Source organism: Otolemur garnettii, unplaced genomic scaffold (assembly GCF_000181295.1).
Source record: "Otolemur garnettii isolate 467f Iridium unplaced genomic scaffold, OtoGar3 scaffold00020, whole genome shotgun sequence".
Lineage (NCBI taxonomy): Eukaryota > Metazoa > Chordata > Mammalia > Primates > Galagidae > Otolemur > Otolemur garnettii.
Genome location: NW_003852415.1, coordinates 15451407 through 15471666, shown reverse-complemented (window position 1 = coordinate 15471666; position 20260 = coordinate 15451407). Strand labels below are relative to the sequence as shown.

The window sequence follows — 20260 nt, the reverse complement described above, 5'->3', positions numbered from 1 at the left end:
CCCCCCCCCCAGAGTGCCAATACTTCTCAGTATGAGATATATTTAAATTAGTGTCTAATCTGTAAAGAAAACTCAGAGTAATTCTAGACCTGTTTAATTGCACAAGGCAGAACTGATCAAGGTTAGGAGCCGTTTCTTATAATCCAAAGCCTGAGAAATTGCTTCAGTTAATAAATCTTGGGAGATGGGGTCACATGCACTGACCAAGTTTGGAATTTTATAGCTCAGGTTCACATTCATGATGTGAAGACCTGGGCAAAGGAAAACTTGTAGCAGCTGATGTGCTGCTGAGTCAGTCATGTCAGCTTCCCGAGCAAGGGACAAGTCACAGTGGGTGTGGGGTGCTGGAGGGCAGAGGGAAGGAGGGATGCACATGGGGGGGGGCTGAGAAGATAGAAGCTCTTCTAAGTCAATTTGTTGAGCTGGCACCGACAGCATGGACTAGTAGACTGTCATTTTGTCCACACTTGCCCCCTCAGTTCACTGGAGGCTCCTCCCACCACTGGAGGCTCCTCCCACCACCTCGGATGGATTTGAAATCAGTCAGACTTGATTTAATGGATGACATTGCCAGCTTTGTTCTCTTTCTTCTGTCAGAAAAAGAGACTGTGCTACCACCTGCCATTTATTGAGCACGTGTAACTACAGCCACTGCTTCAGATGTTTTATATCACACCACCTGTGGGCCTCACACCATCTCTGAGTGCGACGGTTTGACCAAGGAAGACACCGGGGTTGTGGTGCGGTGACTGGTGCAGGGCCACTCTGTTTGGCTCCACCCTGCCTCTCTGTAGGGAGCCAGTTCCCTGGTCCTGTGCCACCTTAAGTAGTAGTACGGTGTAATAAACAAGATACTTAGGACTGGGAGAAGCCACATTCTTGGCCTTTTGTTATTTCCCTGAAAGGGCCAGTTGTCCTGCGTTTCTTTGTCATGTTTTTCCTACCTAAGATTAAACAGTTCCACTCTGAAAGCCAGAACTGAGATAATCGCATTGCAGAAATGTTTGGGTGGCACGTGGGCTGTGGCCCTTGGTGTGGCTGTTGCTGGTTTGGGGCCTTGTGTGCAAAGGGTCAGAAAGGCCCTTTCCCAATCCCATTGGCCCCAGGCTCTAGACCCCTATAGTTTTTAGGATTCAGTATTTTTTTTGTTTTGTTTTGTTTTGTTTTTACATTATACAGCTGTTTTGCTTTTTTTTTACATTATCCAAATGTGGTGGTCACTGATCTCCCCTCACCTCCTCCACACTTATCCACTCCTTAGATTTTGGCTTTTCTTCTAAAAAGTGTCCTGTATAGCTCTTTTCCAAAGGAAAAGATGGAGGTTCCAAGGGCAGATTAGTGGGTGTCTGCCTGCTTTACTTGGAAAGTCTCATCAGCGCCTCTGAACTGTTCTGGGCTTGCAGTGTGTGCATGAAAGGAAAGACCACATAGGAATGTTGAATTTTCCAAAGTTGACATCTTTCAGGTCTTTAAACATCCTGTTGATCAAACTGGGAACTTTGATGTTTAGTGCAGATGGGTCAGCCTGACTCAGATCTATGTCTAGAGTCAGGCCTGTGCTTGGAGCCCCTGACTGTGACTTCGAGCAGTCCCCCTACTCAGTGCACAGGAGGAGTTAATCCCAATTCAGTGCTTGCTGATGTTGTTGATAGTAAAGTATTTTAATGAGCTCTGTGAAAAAGGCTTGTAAGGAAAGTATTTGGTGAAGGGAGGCCTGAAAGACAGCGTTTTTAAAAACTTGTTTAAAGATTTTAGGTGTAACTTACTTTTTAGTGCTCCTTCAATGGCATTTTTTCTAGAATTCCCCAACTGCAGTGTTAGTGAAACAGTTTTTTTGTTTGCTTTCTAAATGCTGGGGACAGCACAATAGTTCTGAAACTAAGGCAGGCTGTTGGCTGGAAACATGGGTGGGCTCAGGTTTATGTAATTTAACCTCTTTTCTCTCCAAATCAGTAAATATTTACAGATGACCTTATCAAACAGTTTGGGTACATTTGGTCACTTGAAAGCGTGCAGCCAGAGCAGCGACTGCCCAGCTGCCTGCTGCCAGCTCCAGTGGGCCTCCAAGGAAGAACTTAACATTTTTTTTAAAACACATTGTCCCAAGACCAAATGCTTCCAACTACAAGTGGGCCTGGGAGGAAGTCTCCCTCTCTCCCTGGAACAGTCTTAGAAAATTTGCATTTTAAAGTTTGACATCTAAAGATTCAACTCTGAAGAGCTAGGGTGGATTGCTGGGAACTGAAGAATCCAAAAAATAAATATTGGATTCTGGCTTAGCTTTACCATTGCTGTGCCTGTGCTTTTGTGTCTTGGGGAAGGTAGTTACAGAATTCCATTCCAAGCACAAATGTCGTTCTTTTGAGTAAATTGGAAAAAGCAAGAGGATTACTGGTTATTTTTGTAAAATGGCACTGATATAATATGGTTTTACAATGTAACTCTCAGCTAGGTACAGTGGCCCACGCCTGTAATCCTAGCACTCTGGGTGGCTGAGATGGGAGGATTGCATGGGCTCGGGAGTTTGAGACTGTCCTGAGCAAGAGCAAGACCCCATCTCTACTAAAAATAGAAAATCTCATCAGGCATTGTGGTGGGCATCTGTAGTCCCAGCTACTTGGGAGGCTGAGCTAAAAGGATCACTTGTACCGAGGGTCTGAGGTTGCTGTGAGCTATGATACCATGGCCCTTCTATCCCTGGGCAACAGAGTGAAATTCTGTCTCAGAAAGAAAATATGACAAGACAAAATAAAAAATTCTCTTAATTTTTAGAGCAGAGATGGCATTTTGAGGGTGTCTTAGCCCTCTTTCTCTTTCAACATTTAAAATATGAAAAAAATTAAGGCTCATTTTAGAAGAGCATGCTTAGGTGCTTCAGAGTTGACACTGAGAAAATAATAAAGGCTTCTCTTTGGGAAGCCAGGATATGAAAATTATTATATCAGCATAATGTGGTGATAACATGTTCATTTTGTCTTTCAAACTTAACGTGACAAAGATTGCGGTGCATTTTAAGGTGTTCTGTTGTCAGTACAATATCAAAGACTGGCAAACAATCCACAAATAAGAAGCTTTTAAAAATAAATAACTATGAATAGCTGTATGTCTACTTACTGCAAAATAGTGAATACTTCTGTATTAATACTTTTGTATTTTAATTTTCTTTGCAGAGTATTGGGAAAGGGTCCTTGTGGTGCATAGACCCAGAGTATAGACAAAATCTAATTCAGGCTTTGAAAAAGACACCTTATCACCCACACCCACACGTGTCCAATACATCTCCCACCTCTCCTCAGGCATATCAAAGGTAAGCAATTCAGACTTTTTTGGGGGGGGGTCTACTGGAATTACATTCTTTTGGCAGAGACAAGCACTGAGATGAATGTAGTAGGCTACGTGAGGTTTTAAAAATAAGTGCAGGTAAATGAGAAAGAAATTAAGTATTATTAGGAGGTATCTCCCTTGTGGTAGTTCTGCAGACCTTACCGCTGCTTCTGCTGCTTCAGAGGACCCTGTCTCCAGAAGGCTTCCTGGTGGGTGAAAAAATGTCTTCCTGGGCAGAAGCATTCACGAAGAGCAGTTGACAGCTCTCGCATCTGAATGGGGCACGTTTTGTTGGGGTGAAAGTAGAGGAATGAGTTAAGCAGTGAATCCCTCTTCCCGGGTCTGGCCTGTCTCTGAAGATGTTCAGCGGAGTTGTTGTTGGTCCCGTCTCCATGTGGACGGTGCTCCGGGGTGATCATTTTGTTGTGGTTACTTGGTGTTTGCTTCTTCAAGGAGAACAGCAAGGCAACAATGGAGGCCCTCCCCACACATGCCCATTTGTTTTGAGGCAGTTAAGATCACAGGTACCATGTTTATAAATATGTAATTGGAGGGGTGGGCAAATAGCCCGCCAGTTAAAAAAAAACATATTAATGGAATCAGAGCCCCAAAAAGAGTCGTATAATACGGAACAAAATTTTAAAATAGATTTTATCAATACACAGTACTTGAGTTTGAAACACACCCTTCAGCCCTACAAACAAATTTTTCTGTATAGAGATGTTTCTATTGTAACCACCCAGATAAGAGAAATTGGACTACCAGTTGAAGTTAATTAGGAATGGCACGATGTCACAGATCTCAGTAGTTTTACAGTCCACTTCTTTGCAGATTGTTTTCCTAGCCTCTGTTTGTTCTGCAAGGGGAGCACAAAGTGATCCCCTGAAATAGCATTAATGAAGTTCTTGTGCATCTCAGTTGAGAAGCATTCCATCACAGGCCCTAGACAATTAGTCTTCAGCAAGAGACAGGGAGGAACAGCTGGGCTCTCTGAGAAGACTGCTGTATGTCTGCCTTTGCTAGGCGATTAGCGTGATGGTAGCCATGGCAACTGGAACGTCTCCATGGTAACGCGTAGCTGAGACAGGTGCAGTTGCATCACAAGGCTGTTTGTTGCCTGGCAAAAGGACAGGCCATTAGTACTTAGATATACGCTGTTGCCTTAGAAACAAATAACCCTACATAGCAACTACAGTTGGTACGAAAGGTTTGGGGGGTGGGGGGGAAGGTTGTAGCTGCTTTTGTCTGTGTTCATAAAAATCAGTAGAAGCATACTTTATTTGAAATGACAACTTGAGGTCATTTAGCTGTAGGAGATAAAATGGGATTTTCTAAAGCAGCTCAGCCAACACTGTAGAAATGTCCAGAAGGACAGAGCCATATGCTTGGTTTTCTCCTTGTGGTTGTAGCCCCTCCTGAAATGGAAGGGAACTAGGACTGGAGTGGAGAGTTGCCCATGTGCAGGGTTGGTGGCAGAGGACATGACACTGATTATTAAAACATTTCCCAGATTCTCAGGTTCCTTTGCGGTCTCACTGCCCCTTCTCTCCAAACTGCACAGAGTAGCCTTCTCCTGCCTCCTCAGTGTGTACCACAGAGGTATCGCATCTCTCTTTGCTTCTGGCAAGTTAAGGACATAAGAATTATTCACTGGGTCATATTAGTGGTTCGTTTAGACCAGTATTTTGTTGATAAATGTGACCCCAAGGGAAACAAAGTAATTATTTAATAATTTGAAGGATTATAGCAGAGCTCTGGGGGTTGCAACAGGAATGCATCCTCAGAGAAGCATTCTGAACTGCCCTTAACTTAATGACTTCATTTGATTTTTAATATAGGCGTAAAAATGCAGATGAACCAGAGCTTTGGAGATGACAGTAATTTCCAAATGAATACTTTAGATCCTATTCTGTCACCTCCAGCTCCTTTTCTCCCAGTTGACCATGATGGGGGAGTTTTCTGCATGTATTCATGTGGGTGCTTAGAATTCACCTCCATAAAGGTCGCAGGAAGTAGAGTCAGATGACAGCTGAAGAGTCTAGCCTGCCTCTTCCATGCTAACTCCATAAGAACATGCCACTTTCTCTTTCCTGGGGACTGTCATCCATCCATGTGAAAGCTTAGCGTGCTCAGGGGATCTCTAGTGTGTGAAATTGTACTGAAGCCACTAAGTACTAGATGATTGTACAATATTTCTATGGCTCACAATTACGTGGTGGTTGGCTCAGTTCTAAGCCTTCAGGCTACTTGATGACGTGACTTAGGGAAGATGGAAGTGGAGCAAAGTGAGTCATTAGATGGGGGCCAAAAAATACCAAATTGACACGATCTGGCTGGGTCTGCTGTGGTGCAGGGAGTCACCTGTCAGCCTCTGCAGGATTGCCGTGAGGGGCACCTGGGAAGTGCTTGGCTTTCACGGAGCTGGTACTTAGCATGCTGAAGAAGATGGTGATTACACTAGATGGGCAGTTATTGCTAGTCCTTGCAGGTGTGCTTGGCAAGTATCACTCTGAACTAAGCTGCAGGTGGCTGGAAACTGCAGGAAAAATGAGGCATTTGAAAACACTGCCCAAACCTTGTTCATGTCTAAATGCGTGTGTAATGCTAAATATTGTGATGTCAAGACTCAGGCTTCTGTGTTCCAGTATGCCCTTTTGGGTGGTTGGCGAGACTTTTCCTCTCCACCTGCTTTGTGATATACTGAATTTGTGAATTTTTAATTGAAATGAAAAGCTCAGTGACATTAGCCCTTCTATTCATTTGCGAAGGCATCCATGGCAAAGTACCTCACTTAATACTGAGAAATATATTGTTTCACAGTTGTGGAAGCTGGAAGTCCAGGATCAGGGTACCAGCAGCTATGGTTCTTTCTGGGGACTGGGAGGGAGCATTTGTCCCCTCACCTCTGGTGCTCTGCTGCCATTTTCCTGGAGTGCTTTGACTTACCTTGATCTCTGCCTTCATCTTCGAACGGCATTCTCTCTGTGTGGTGTCCAAATTTCCCTTTTTTATAAGGATACATGATTCATATTGGCTTAGGGGCTCACCAAAATAGCCTCATCTTAACCAACTACTGATTAGTCTCTGCTGATCTTCAGTCCCAAATAAGGTCCCATTATGCTATCCTGGGGGCGAGGACTACGACATATTTTAGAGACTCAGTTCAACCCGTAGAGCCCTTTTCTTAAATGAAGACCTGGAAAGGAAAGGGAGGGATGCCATATTTGGAAAAGTTTGGAGAAGCAGAGAGTAAGGAAATATTTTAAAAACCAAAATGATGGAGCTCTGGCAGAGGGATGTAAGAGCCAACCTGGAATTGCTCCGGTTAGCCAAAGCTAGGACAATTGGAGCTCCCAAATAAATAACAGAGCATTGGATGACAACCCAAAACATAAAATAAATACCTGTGTGTCCATACTGATATACATGATTGATGGAATGCCTAAATAATTGAGAGAAGAGACAAATTTTCCATACGGAGAATTCCAAATAATTTATGTAGGTATTTCTCCACTGGATGAGTGGAGCATAATTGTCCTCGCCCTGAATGACCACACTAAATGGCTTACCACTTCCAAAGAGTGACATGTGAAAAAGGTGGGAAGAGAAGTTGATCTTGGAAAAACCTGGTATTCCCCAGGTGATGACAGCTAACATCCTGATGTGACGTTGGTAACGGGACCCTTCCATACGAAGTCCTGGACTGAGCATTTCACTATGGTGATGTCTTCCTCCCCAGAACCTATAATCACAACCTAGTGATGGGAAAAGCACCAAACGATGATTCTGACCTTCAAAGAGGACATCCCGTAAAACACCTGATCAGCAGTCCTCAAAGCTGTCAAGGTTATCAAAGACACGGGAAGTGTGAGAATCTGTTACAGACCAGAGGAGGCTGCAGAGACATGATGACTAAACATGTCATATGATATCCTGGATGGGATCTTGGAGCAGGAAAAGGATATTAAGGGAAAACTTGGGAAAGATGAATAGACTATGCCATTTATTTAATAGTAGGGTGCTAGTGTTGGTTCTATAGCTCTACAGAGCTATAGTAATGTTGTCCTATAGTAATGTTAAGTATAGTAATGTTGACATTGGGGGGAACTGGAGTGGGGGGTGTATGGGAACTCTCCGTGCTATCTTTGTAACTCTACTATTTATCAAAAAAGCGATCTGCAAACGCCGACTTGTGGAGTTGATCCATTTTAAATATACAAATCAGTTTTGGTGCAATGAAAAGTAAAATCAGGGCATCGCTGAGAGTTTCCTGGCCTCCTGGAGAGTCCCTGTCATTGTTAGGGTACATTTGAAGAGCTGGCTGTCGGGGGCCCTGCCTCTACCTCATTCTGTGCAGGACTGCTAAACCACAGGAGGATGTCACTGTAATTTGGATGCCTTCATTTTTGGAACTTTATTTTTGTAAAATGGCAGTGCTTTGTAGGGTACCCATGGCTGAGCTCAGGGAACTCTTGCAGACCGAGCCAAACAAGCTTGCTGGAGAAACCTAAACCTCTGCCAGGGAGACTTTGGCATGTAGCCTTCAGAATCTAGATCTGGAAGGAGAAGGGAGGGATGCCATATTTGGATTTTCTTGTCCCCTACACCCCTTCAGAAAAGTCCAATTAGTTGTTCTAATGGTTGTGTTCCATATGCCCCTCCTTCCTGGACACGGCAGTTTCCATTAAAGAATATGCATATTTTTAATGCTTTTGCTAGGTACTGCCAAACCGCCTTCTGATTTCACACTCTGTTCCGGTCTACCCTCCTACCAATTTTTTAGGAAATTCCCACTTCCTAACTGTCCTCAATGTCTGATGGTGAAATGAAGACATTTTCCCAGTGGGTGAACTCAACTTTTGTGGTTTGGGTACTTTATGGTATGGGCATTTAAACTTTGCAATACTACATTAATGTGCTGTAAATACCTCTGTAACAATGTTTATGACAACAAATTTGTTTTAAAAAAGTGATAAGGGTGTGTGTGCATGTATGTCTATGGAGATATATATATATATATCTATATCTTATGCAATATCTTCTCTGGTATAGGCACCAATCCAAAATCAGTTTCCATAAAAACATTTTAATCCTCTCTCACCAGAGGTGGGGAACAGGTTTGCAATTAATCACACAGTATGGTTTATAGAGGGTTTCCTGGATGATCAGTTTAGTTTTGTGTTTTCTTGGTATTTCCAAAAAAACCCCCCAGCATCTGGTACCTCTGGTCTCAGTAATGGCTCAGCTATGATTGGGTTCTAGATGGAAACTCCCACTGAGGGGATCTCTTGTTCCCCATTGATGATTTACATTTAAAAATATCCACTCTAAAAATAATGACATCACATTTTTAATTTAGTGTACAGTATTATAGCTTAACATGTACAAAGTTAAAATCTACAAGACTTTGATTTGATGATCTAAAGATTTATTTTTCGGATGACTGATGTTTGCAGAGTCAAAATATTTCAAAAAGTTCTTTCCTGCTCTCATCTTTTTTTCTCTTTAAAATAAAAGAAAATTCCAGGCATTTAAACCTATCATTTACCTGTATGTTTCACTTTGCTTATTCAGAGCATTTAATGAGACACACACACCACACACACACACACACACACACACACACACACACACACACACGGCCTTTCCAAAGGTTTTGGCCTTTCAGATACTGAGGTTCTTAATAAAAATGGCTAGTGTGGGTGCTGACTCCGCAAGTTTTATTTTATCCTGTCTGCTGCCATATTCACGTGCTTTGTCTTTATAATTTCTTAAATGCTGCATAGAGTAATAGTGCTAAGGATAGAGACATTGTATGGAGTAGTCTCTGTCTATTCAGATTCAAAAATCATCAACCCTTCTTTACCAGGTAAATAGTCTTTGGGTGAGGCTGCTATGGCAGATGGGGGGATTGCCTTGTGAGGAGGTGGGGGAGGTACTAAGGTGTTTGGCAAACTCATCCTTTCAGATAATCAGAAGATTATCTTTTAAAATCCTTCAAATGTTAAGCTTGTTAACATAACGGAGTTAATTCCTCCACTTAAAATGCTGAATTTGCACACAGGGAGGAATAGCTTATTCATTGATTGGATAGGATCCAGTTATTTTTTTTAAGTTATAAGACATCTTTCATTCTAGTTATTTGAAGCATTGTACATTTATTTAAAAGTTGGCAGAAGAACTGCAAAGCTTCAGTAAAATCAGTTTTGACTTGCATCAAAGGAATTTAATTGCTAGATTGTTGTGTTATTGCAATTTTTAATTCAGTCAACCATAAAGAAAAGAATGCAAGGGCTTAGATTAGTTGGCTAATGTAAACATATACATATATATAATACATATATGTATACGTTTGTATATGTATACTATATACATACATACTTATATACAGTATATATAGTGTGTACCTATACATATGTTCATATATACAATGTATATGTATATGTTTACCTTAGCCAACTAATCTAAATCTTTGTTATTCTTTCTTTATGGTTGCTGAATTAAAACTTACAATAGCACAACAATCTAACAATTAAACTCCTCCAATATTTATATATAACAAGTGCCAAAAATAAATAGTCTACACATTTTAAGTGCACTTGTTGGAAGTAAAATCGATCGTTCCCCCAAAGTTTATGAATTGCACGTAAAATGCATGTTCATAGCATGTCTGGGTACACGTGGACACTTGACCAGTAACAGTGACAGTAACACTTGACCTTCAACTTCGAGAACTAATACATATGTAACATCTCTTAAAATGTGTATACATCTTTTGTCACCTTCTGTGTATACTCGTAAGCAACATATTTTATGGAAACTGTAAATAGGTTTTTTTAAAATGTGGTTCATAGTCAATATACTTATATAAGTTTAATAAGGGCGAGGTATGAAGTCTTTTGAAAGATTATGTTTAGTGACTTTTTGCTTAGAGTAATTTTTTTAAATGAATATTAAATTTAAAAATATCAATATGAAGCTTTCTTGTGTTACATATGTAGAAGAGCATGCTAAATTAATGTGGTAAAATAGTTAAGGGATTGAATAGCAAGGCTTTCTGATAGTATTTCCAAGTACAAATTTTATTTTGTAAAAAAAATTGGAGGGGGACAGATAATAGAAGAGGTTTATAAATTATAGGGGCACATGCTTTTACAGGGGCACAGTGCTCATTTACAGTATGAGTTTTAAAAATCCATTAGTGGGCTATAATTTTATTTTCATATCAAATCACATTATCTATTGACTTCCATTATATTTTCTGAATTGGTCTTATAGAATATTTTTGATCTCAGCGTTTTGCCTTCAGTATGCCATTCATTGTACATTTAATTCTCATTCAATCCTATGTTGTTTTATTTAAATGGAAAACAGTCCCTGTTATCTTTGAGTACTTTGTACCAGGCGAAGCTCATGAATATTGTGCCCAGTCATCCAATTTCATTCTGTTTTCACACTCACTCTGAAAGTTGAATGTTCAAGCAGCCAGGCTGATTAGCTATAACTATCTTACTCAGGTACTGAGTGAAAGTCATGGCTGAGAGAGCCACTCAGAGTTACTTTTTCATCATCTGACCTCTTGGGGTGCCCTCAGTTCCCAGTTTATATGATAATAGAGGAGTGTTAGGAGCTCTTTACATCTACTACAGATAAATTTCTGTTGATCTGACTCCTGAGGTGATGGATACCAAAGAGTATTTCTGATACCTCAGGAGAAGAAAGTTGCAGTGTCGGTGGGGCCCAGCCGAGGTCTGGAGTCTTTGCAGACTTGAGTGGTGTTGTGTTTGCTTCTCCAGACGGCCAGCTGAGGACCTGGCAGCTCCCGATTGCAGCACCACTCGCATTGTTAGAGGGGAAACATGCCTGCAAAGCGGGGTCCACCTACATTCTTCATATCTGTAAAACTCCTCACCTTCCCAGAGGGGGAGAAATTGATCTTCAGGTTAGAAATATGAAAGAACTGTCAAAAATGCGTGAGATGGATGATGTACAGTGGGAAACAACAGGCAGCATTTTCTTTGTCTTGCAGCACTGTAAAAATGGCAATGTTTTCATCACAATAGAAAATAAAAAAAACTACCACTGCCATGATTAAGCCTCCCCTTTCTCTAACTTCTGTTTACACTGAAGGCTTCTGGATCTTGTGGAATAACAAGGGAAGCAGTTAAGAAGTAGAGATATTAAATCAAACTGGAATCCATCATTCATAACAGATTTGAGACCAGGTACGGTGACTCGTGCCTGTAACCCTGGCAGTATGGGAGGCCGAGGCAGGAGGATCGCTTGAGGTCAGGAGCTTGAGGTTGCTGTGAGATCGGCTGAGGCCATGGCACTCTAGCCCAGGTGACAGAGCAGACTCTGTCTCAAAACACAATTAAAAGAAAGAAAACAAAAGATTTGAGGAAGATAGAATGGGGAGGGGAGGATTAGTTGACTCTTAAGTGTGTCAGTAGTAAATTATGTTGGTCAAAAGGGGACTGTGTCATCAGTAATATTAATAATGAATGGTACATTTTTGAGCAAGTGATGTGATGACCAGGAATTCTCACTTTGGTGTGGGTCAAATCTCTCTAGGAACTTTCTGTCCACATGGCAGGGGCACTTTGAACAAATAAAGTGATCGGGGTGACAAGGGGATCCATGTGTTACCCTCGAAGACTTGGGACTGTGTATTGTGAAGAACACCTTTAGAAGCCATCCTCACCATCAGTTAGGAGGAATTTGGATTCAGTGGGTAAACAAGAAAGCTTTGGGCTTGATTTTGAAAGAAAGTTCTAACATGTTGCCAGACATATTACAGAAGCTAGGTAAGTACTTGGGTGGATGTGTGGATGGACCGATGAAGGGGGTAAAGGTTGATCAAGCTACTCCTGCCAGTCAGGGGTAGACTGTCAGATGCTGGGTGTTGCTGGAGAACTGCAAGGTATCTGTTCAGCTCTTGAGATGTTGTGTTTCTAAGTCTGTTGAGCTGCCACAGCAGTCCAGTGATGGAATATCCCTCTAGGGCAGGCGTCCTCAAACTACACCCGTGGGCCACATGCGGCCCGCCTAGGACATTTATCTGGCCCGCCGGGTGTTTTTGCCGCCACTGCCTATCCTGCTTAGCAGCCGATTAGTCCCGGGGCCGCAGTCTGGCCCTCCACCGGTCTGAGGGACAGTGACCTGGCCCCCTGTTTAAAAAGTTTGAGGACCCCTGCTCTCTGGCATAGTGTTTGTAATTCTCCAAGCCCAGAGTATCAGGTGGAAACAAAATATTAGGGAAAATACATGCAGGGCTTTGTTAACTCAGAAATGAGAGGTCAGGCTCCTCTCTTGAAATTTAAGTCCAGATTTGAAGACCTTGATGGGACTAATTTAGTTACTCTTCCTTCTGTATCATCCAGCATTTTGATTCATGCCCTGCAATTACCTCCCTTGTTTTAGTGACACTTCTTTGCGTTTCCTTCCGTGTGAATAAAATTATCACGGCAGTGTTTTGCCAAGCAGAAGATCGTTTCCAAAAGCTGTCCATCAAATCCTCCAGGCCTCCCCCTATTGTTTATCCGTGGAATTAATGAGAATAACACCCACCCTTTGCATAAATCTCCTCGGAAGAGCCAAACCCATGTCCCTGTTGTGTAAAATCCCATGTTTTTTGGCCAGAGTCTGTGATCCCATTCTCAACCTTTTGTTTTTCTTAGGTAAAGTCCATGTTGCGTTATTTGTCAAACAGTCTCTGAGATTCTGCCATGTGTGTGAAAGGTGCGGAAAGAGTGTGGAAAGTGTTAGAAAATTCTACCTTAATTGTTAACTTTTGCTGATTTTTAAGTCTTCTGGAGAAAAAAAAAACCCTGCAGACGATTTGGGCACATATTTTTAATCCTTATCTTTTTAGGTTGAGTTGCTTAATCACGGTAGTCCAAGTTGAGACGTGCTCACAGTGTTTACTTTCAAATGGAAACTTTTCGTCAAGGTCTGTTCGTGAGCCACTCATTCCAACCCATGTCTGTCTCAGTACCCTGGACCCGCCTGCACACACTCCCTGTCCAGTTTGGCAAGAATAAAAGTGAATGGGGAAAATCACATTTGGAGGGAAGAAAGTCAACCAAGTTTCAGTTGCTTTCTTCCTCCTCCTTCTCGTCCCTTCTTTTTTTTGCAGTGGTGAATGCAACTGCATCTGAATGAAAGGAACTTTTTTGACTCTAAGGAGAGTGGAGTTTCTTGAGATTCTTCTGGACTAGAAATTGCCCCACACCCTCCGTTTCTTTTCCGCTTAATAAGAAACACAGTTTCTCCCCCACCTTTTCAAACTGTCCAGCCATTGTGGGTGCTCTGGCCTGGCTATGTAGAGTCCATCCAGCCCACGGGCCTCCTGGTCACACTTGTCTCCAGCTCCACTTTCTGTGGAGTGGACCCAAGTTGGTCCTGCAGAGGGACAAAGCTGTTCTGTCATCCTCAGGCAGAGGAGGCCAGCCTGAGAAAACAGCAGAAAAATGAAAAAAGATTAATGATCTCAAGTTCTCAAAGTAGGACGCTGGCTTCCCTGGCCCCATTTCCGCCCCCACTGATGCCCTGTAGTAGAGCAGGAGTCAGACAGGGCTCTCTCTCCAGGACCTGTCTCCCTGGCATGCAAAGGGACAGGACCTGAGAGCACACACCTGCCCTGGCACAGGCTGGGGCTTTGGAATCTCCATGCTCTCTCCCCGCTCCCACAGGTCATCCATTGTCACACCAGGTCCAGAGCAAATCTCAGTGTATCTCAGTGAGAGACCCAGGTTAGATGGGTCCCCTCACAAGCTGTGTGAACTGGGACAAGTTTCCTAGACTCTCTGAACCTCTTGTTTGGTTATTCCCATAGTAGCGTAATAACGCCTGCCTCACAGAAGCGCTTAAGGGATTAAATTCAGGAAAATGATGTGCTTGTTCTACTGAAGGGCAATGAATTTAATTTCTCCTTCTTTACCATCACCTGGACTGGACTTTTTTTTGACAGTCACAGTCTTGTTTTTGTGTACACTGCATAACAATTTGACCCTGGCATATGTGGTTTTGCATTGAAAGGTATATTTTCGTTTATGTTCTATACTTGCCACTTGATTTAAGATCTGTGAAAACCAGGATCCTTTGTAAGTTCTCTCTCACTTTGCTTTGAACTAAACTTTGCATGTGAACTATTCTTCCAAAGATAGTTAGTGATGATTTCTCTTAGAAAGCTTAGCACAGGCAATGAGGATAGGGTAACGTACTTTCTCCTAGTTGCTCTGGGGTGGCAGGAGCGATTGGCTGCCCTTCCCTTTGCAGTCACGAGTCCAGGATATTTGGAGGGGGTCAGTGCCCCTTCCCTCTAAAGATAATTCAGCAGTTCAGTATGGTTGTTGTTTCTGACCTAACATCTCCTCCCCCGTCTGTCTGTCAGGACCCTGGTGTACCTCCGGGAATGCACCAGGCCTGACTCCTTGGACCTGGCCATTCTGGAAGCCTTAGTGGCCCCTCGGGCTGCCCTGGGATGGAAAGGTTATAAATTCCGGGCTGTTGACTCCAAGGCACCAGATATCCTCAGAGGGGGAAACATTTTGCAGCTGCCATAGAAAATGCAAATGTGCTTTAGTTGGTGCAGGCCAGGAATGGCTCCGGCTTTGTCTCCTTCATTATTCCCTTGAAAGGAAGCCTCCCTCTGCTCCTCTGGACGTGGCCACGGAGCAGGCACATGAAAGGTAAGGCTGAGAACGCTCCCTCCTAATCACAATGGGAGAAGTTTTCACTCCAGGCTGGCCCAAACACCCAGTTGTGTTCTTTCTCTACCAGATACATAATCCATGTTTAAATCTCTTGGCAGTGACTCATTAGTCCTTTTCCTTACGCTCTTTTCTTCTTTGAGAAGAACAAAGCTTAGAGCCTCCCTGCTCTCCATCTTACTTTTCTCTCCCAGGAAATATCTCTGCCATGCTCTGATCTCTTAGGAAGATTATCACCCAAATGCCATCCTTCCCTCCCTACTAAAGAGGAAGATCTCAATTCTTTGTACTTTCACACCTGTGTTCAGAACCCACGAATCTGTGCTGTCCCAGGCCCTGGGTTTTGTGGAAGGCGTTCTGGCCACATACCAGGGCCTGACTGCCTAAGGACTCCCGGCGTGGGCGGCTCTCCCTTCCAGCTCTTTAATGGGCCACTCTTGAGAAAAGAAGGGTTGGACACATGGTAACTCCAGTGGAATTTTATTCTTATTAAAGCCCTTTGAGGTTCCTTCTTTCTAACACCACCCCCTCTTACTCTCACCTCTTAGATGTGGCATGTTTTGTCATCGGGGTTGTTGAAGTTATAGGGAAACGAACCTGAATTTCTCCAATACAACTCTTTGATGAAGCGTAAAACAAAAATCTATTTCTAGCTGATGTTCTAGACTTCTAAGAAATGAACTATGAAAGTAAGCTCTTTAGCACTGTAGGATTGTCAAGAATTTTAAGTATATTTCATTTGCCTTGCTTTGGACCCTGAACCACTCTGGATTCTGTTTGGGAAGCAGAAAACCAAACCATTATTGAACACATTTAGCATGTGTCTGGCTTGATATGACAGACATCACGTATGCAGTGTCTCCTAATTCTTCTAAGAATCCAGTGAGATAGATCTGATCTCTGTTTCGCATGCAAGGAAACTGCAGCTAAGAGAAACAGTCATGTGCTTGCAGATGGCAGGTCACCCAGCTTGCAAATGACTGAGCTGGGATCTGAGCCAGTCTGATCGTACTCCAGAACTTGAGTTCTTCTTGTGGTCCATTTGCCACCTCGTGGTCACTGTCATCTGTGGAAACATTCTCCGGTAGCTAACAGTTGAAGAGGGGAGCTTTGGGAAGGAGGAATGGTGTTATCACTTTTTGAAAGGAACTTACTTGTAAGATTGTCAAGATCAGAGAGATAGCAGGTGAGAGATAAACTGGGGATTGAGACGGGACAGACACAACTGGAGGGAGATCCATGGGACTTAGGTGTGGTGGAGAGGAAGCTGAGTGGGTTTTGTGCATGTAGCAGCGAAGGCACAGTTGGGACTGTGAAGAGGGGTGTCAAAGGATCATGGTTGTGTGCGCGCTCAATTGTAAGGATCACTTCTGTTGTAGACAGAATACAGTGTTAGGTGGGGGGGGGGATCACAGTATTTTCTCAAACTGGTGATTTGAGTTTTATGATTTGGGGGATTATTTATGCTGACTGCTTAATAAAAGAAGAGAAAGGCAAACTTCACAATATTAAAAAGCTTCCTTTTGTCCATGACTTTCCACTGTTAGAGTTAATAAGAGTTTTGTTTTGTTTCTTTCCTCTTAAATATTCAGTCTTTCTTGGGAATAAATGTTCATACTTCAACCATCTTTCTGATCATTTCTTATATGCAATGTTGTTGGTGCTGGGTGTGGTGGCTCACACCTGGAATGCCAGCATTTGGGGAATCTGAGGCAGAAGGACTGTTGAGGCCAGGAGTTGGAGGCCAGCCTGGGCAACACAACAAGACCAAATCTATTCTATATGATTTTGGGGGGGGGATGTGTCTAAACGGAGAACTGATAAGGGTTCGCTACCTTTGGGGTCTGAGTATTTTTTTATTTTATCGTTGCTGTTAAAGCAATATATTTTATTAACATTCTTGAAAAATAAGCTGAGCGCAGTAGTTCTCACCTGTAATCCCAGTACTTTGGGAGGCCAAGACAGGAAAATTACTTGAGGCCAGGAGTTCAAGGCCAGCTTGGGCAACCTAGCAAGACCTCAACTCTGCAAATATTAAAACACTGGCTGAGCATGGTGACACATGCCTGTAGTCCCAGCTACTTGGGAGGCTGTGATCTCACCGCTGCATTCCAGCCTGGGCAACATAGCTAAACTCCGTTTCTAAAAATAAAATCTTCCCTAATCCTTGTCTTGAATCTCTAATATTGTGCGCACACAGTAAATATTTGTGAAATAGAAATGAATAAATGTAATTAACATCCTTTATTTGATATTGAAGTCATTAAATGGATTAAAGCACACAATTAATTTTATTTTGTGAAGGAATAAGCAGTGAATATTCTTCTGAAAATATCTGGCTGATTTCTAGTTGGCCCAAGAGTATAAAAATTAAGCAGTAAATACGTGTCAAAATAGTGTTCTTAAACCACGTATTTGCGAACACAAGACTGAGATTGTAGGAACTCTTACATGCTGCTGGTCATTCTGGTTGTGCCAAGGTAGACGGAACACCTGTGGCAAATGCAGCATGTCAGGATGTTTTTAATAATTTAAACAGGTGTGGGAATGATACTAAATTTGTGAGAATCAACTGAGATTAATGTGCTAGACCACTGAGTGGTTTTGCAAGTAGTCTTGGAAAATTTGAGGGTTTTGGTCCTCCCCACCCCCAGAACATTACTGAAATATAATTGACAAATGAAACTTGTATGTATTTAAGGAGTAAACATGATTTTTTTTTTTTTTTTTTGAGACAGAGCCTCAAGCTGTCCCCCTGGGTAGAGTGCCGTGGCATTACAGCTCACAGCAACCTCCAACTCCTGGGCTCAAGCGAGTCTCCTGCCTCCGCCTCCCAAGTAGCTGGGACCACAGGCGCCCGCCACAACGCCCGGCTATTTTTTGGTTGCAGCCGTCATTATTGTTTGGCGGGTCCGGGCTGGGGATTCGAACCCGCCACCTTAGGTGTACGTGGCTGGCGCCTTAGCCGGTTGAGCTATAGGCGCCGAGCCAACATGATGTTTTCTATGTGATAGGTATATACCTTGTGAAATGATTACTACAGTCAAGCTCATTAACATAGCACCTCACAGTTACCATGTTCGTGTGTTGAAAATATTTCAGACCTGTTCTCCCAGCATATTTTAAGCACACAGTACCTGTTATTGACTATAGTCACCATGCTGCACATTAGGGCTCCAGAAACTACTCATTTGATACGTTTGTACCCTTTGACCAACGTCATCCTGTATCCTCCAGCCCCCACCCTCAACCCCGATACCCGGTGACTCCCCCTCTATGCTTCTGGGTTTCTGTGCACTTGACTTTTTTTAGATTCCACATGTCAGTGAGATCAGGTATTGTCTGGCTTCTGAGTCTGGCTTCTTTTACTTGGCGTTATGTCCTTCAGGTTCATCTGTGTTATCAAAATGGCAGGATTTCCTTCTTTGTCAAGGAGGAGTAATATTCCATTGTGTGTAGATGCCACGTTTTCTCCATCCATTCATCTGCCAATGCACGTTTGGGCTGTTTCCGTATCTTGGCTACTGTGCATAAAGCCTCAGTGAAGTTGGGCATGTAGTTACAGTATCTCTTTGAGATCCTGACTTTATTTCCTTGGGTACATCACCTGGATCATACGGTAGTTACCATTTTTATTTGTTGAGGAATCCTCCTACTGTTTTCCATCGCGGGTGCTAAGGTCATTTTACATTTCCACCAACAGCGTATTTAATATGTGTGTAAGGGTTTCCTTTTTCCCCATACCCTCACCAACGCTTGCCATCTTTCTGTGACTTTTTGATAAGAGCCATTCTAAGGCGATATCTCACTGTGGTTTTCATTTGCATTTCCTTGATGACCGTTGATATTGATCACCTTTTCATACACCCGTGGGCTATTTGTGTGTCTTCTTTGGAAAAAAATGTTCATTCACGTTCTTTGTCCATCTTTAAATTGGTTTATTTGTCCTTTATTTGCTATGGAGTTGTGTAAATGCCTCTTATATTTTGGATGTTAACCCCTTATCAGAGATGTGGTTTGCAAAGATTTTCTGTCTTCCATAAGTTGCCCTTTTCATTTTGTAGATAATTTTCTTTGCTGTGCAGAAACTTTTTAGTTTGGTGTAGTCCCACTTATTTTTGCTTTTTTGTGTATGCTTTTGGCGTTGTATCCAAAATACCATTGCTGAGACCTTTGTCACGGAGTTTTCTCCTTTGTTTTCTTGTAGGAGTTTTACAGTTTCAGGTATTACATTGAATCCAGTTTTTCATTCATTTTGAGTTGATTTTTATTTGTAAATTTTGATTTTAACAAAGTCTTTACTTCAGCATTAAGGGGCTGGGCGGGGTATCCAAATCATTAGTGGGTTTTAAAGAAATTCTATGGATGTTGATGGAGGTGGTGAGTGTGTTAGATAGGAGGGGATATGGGAAATGTCTGTACTTGTTGCTCAATTTGGTTGTGAACCAAAAATGCATCTAAAAAATGATATCTGTTATTTTTTTTTTTTTAAATGCGTGTATCACTTTCCTGACCCCGGAGAGTTGGATGTGGTATTTAAATCATTGCCTTAGGAAGCCGTAGTTACTGTGCTGGTGTTTGCCTCCTTCTCTGGAGTGCAACAGGAAAACCATGTTGAGAATTACTAACCTACCTCATAGAATATGGGAGTAGAAAAGAACTTAAAATCACCCACTTCAGAATTCCCCAGGTGGGGACTGTACTGAACAGTTTCCAGGACATGTTCGGACTCTACTCTTGAGTATACTTGAAGTTTTCTATTGTCAATAAATTTGGGGAATGTAGGTCATTATAACTTCATTGTAGTAAGCTAATTCATATGTTTCCAACATTTTATGAAGCAGACCCTTTTTTTTTGTTGTTGTTTTTAAATTGGAACAACTAGTGTGGGAACAAGTAACTTAAAATTAAGGGTGTCCCCAAGTGTGGGCTGCCACTTAATAATAAGTTCTGAACTCAGTGTAGGGGTTGCAACCATCTTTTTTTTTTTTAATGAAAAATAATAGAGTGGTATAGAAAATACCAGAGTGTGTTGTACTTTAGGAAATAAATACTGGTTTGTGAAACTTTTGTTTCAGTTATGCACGTCTGTCTGTGTGAATTCAGACATAATGAAATGTCTGTTTCTTACTCTAGAAGATGGTTGCCGGAGAAAAATTTGGAGAACACTGATCTGATTCAGTTCCTCAGTTTTTACTGCTGAAAACACAGAGACTTGTGTA

At 42.2% G+C, this 20260-nt stretch overlaps 1 protein-coding gene across 6 annotated transcripts in view; it reads left to right on the top strand.

Annotated features, from left to right (window-relative positions):
• The window catches only part of FOXN3 (forkhead box N3), a 398381-nt gene that overhangs the window by 223542 nt on the left and 154579 nt on the right, over positions 1-20260 (top strand). For all 6 annotated transcript variants that reach the window (XM_023511511.1, XM_023511512.1, XM_023511514.1 and 3 more), the window contains one exon: positions 3171-3307. In XM_023511511.1, the coding sequence (XP_023367279.1) occupies positions 3171-3307 (137 nt within the window). The remainder of the gene's footprint in view (positions 1-3170; positions 3308-20260) is intronic.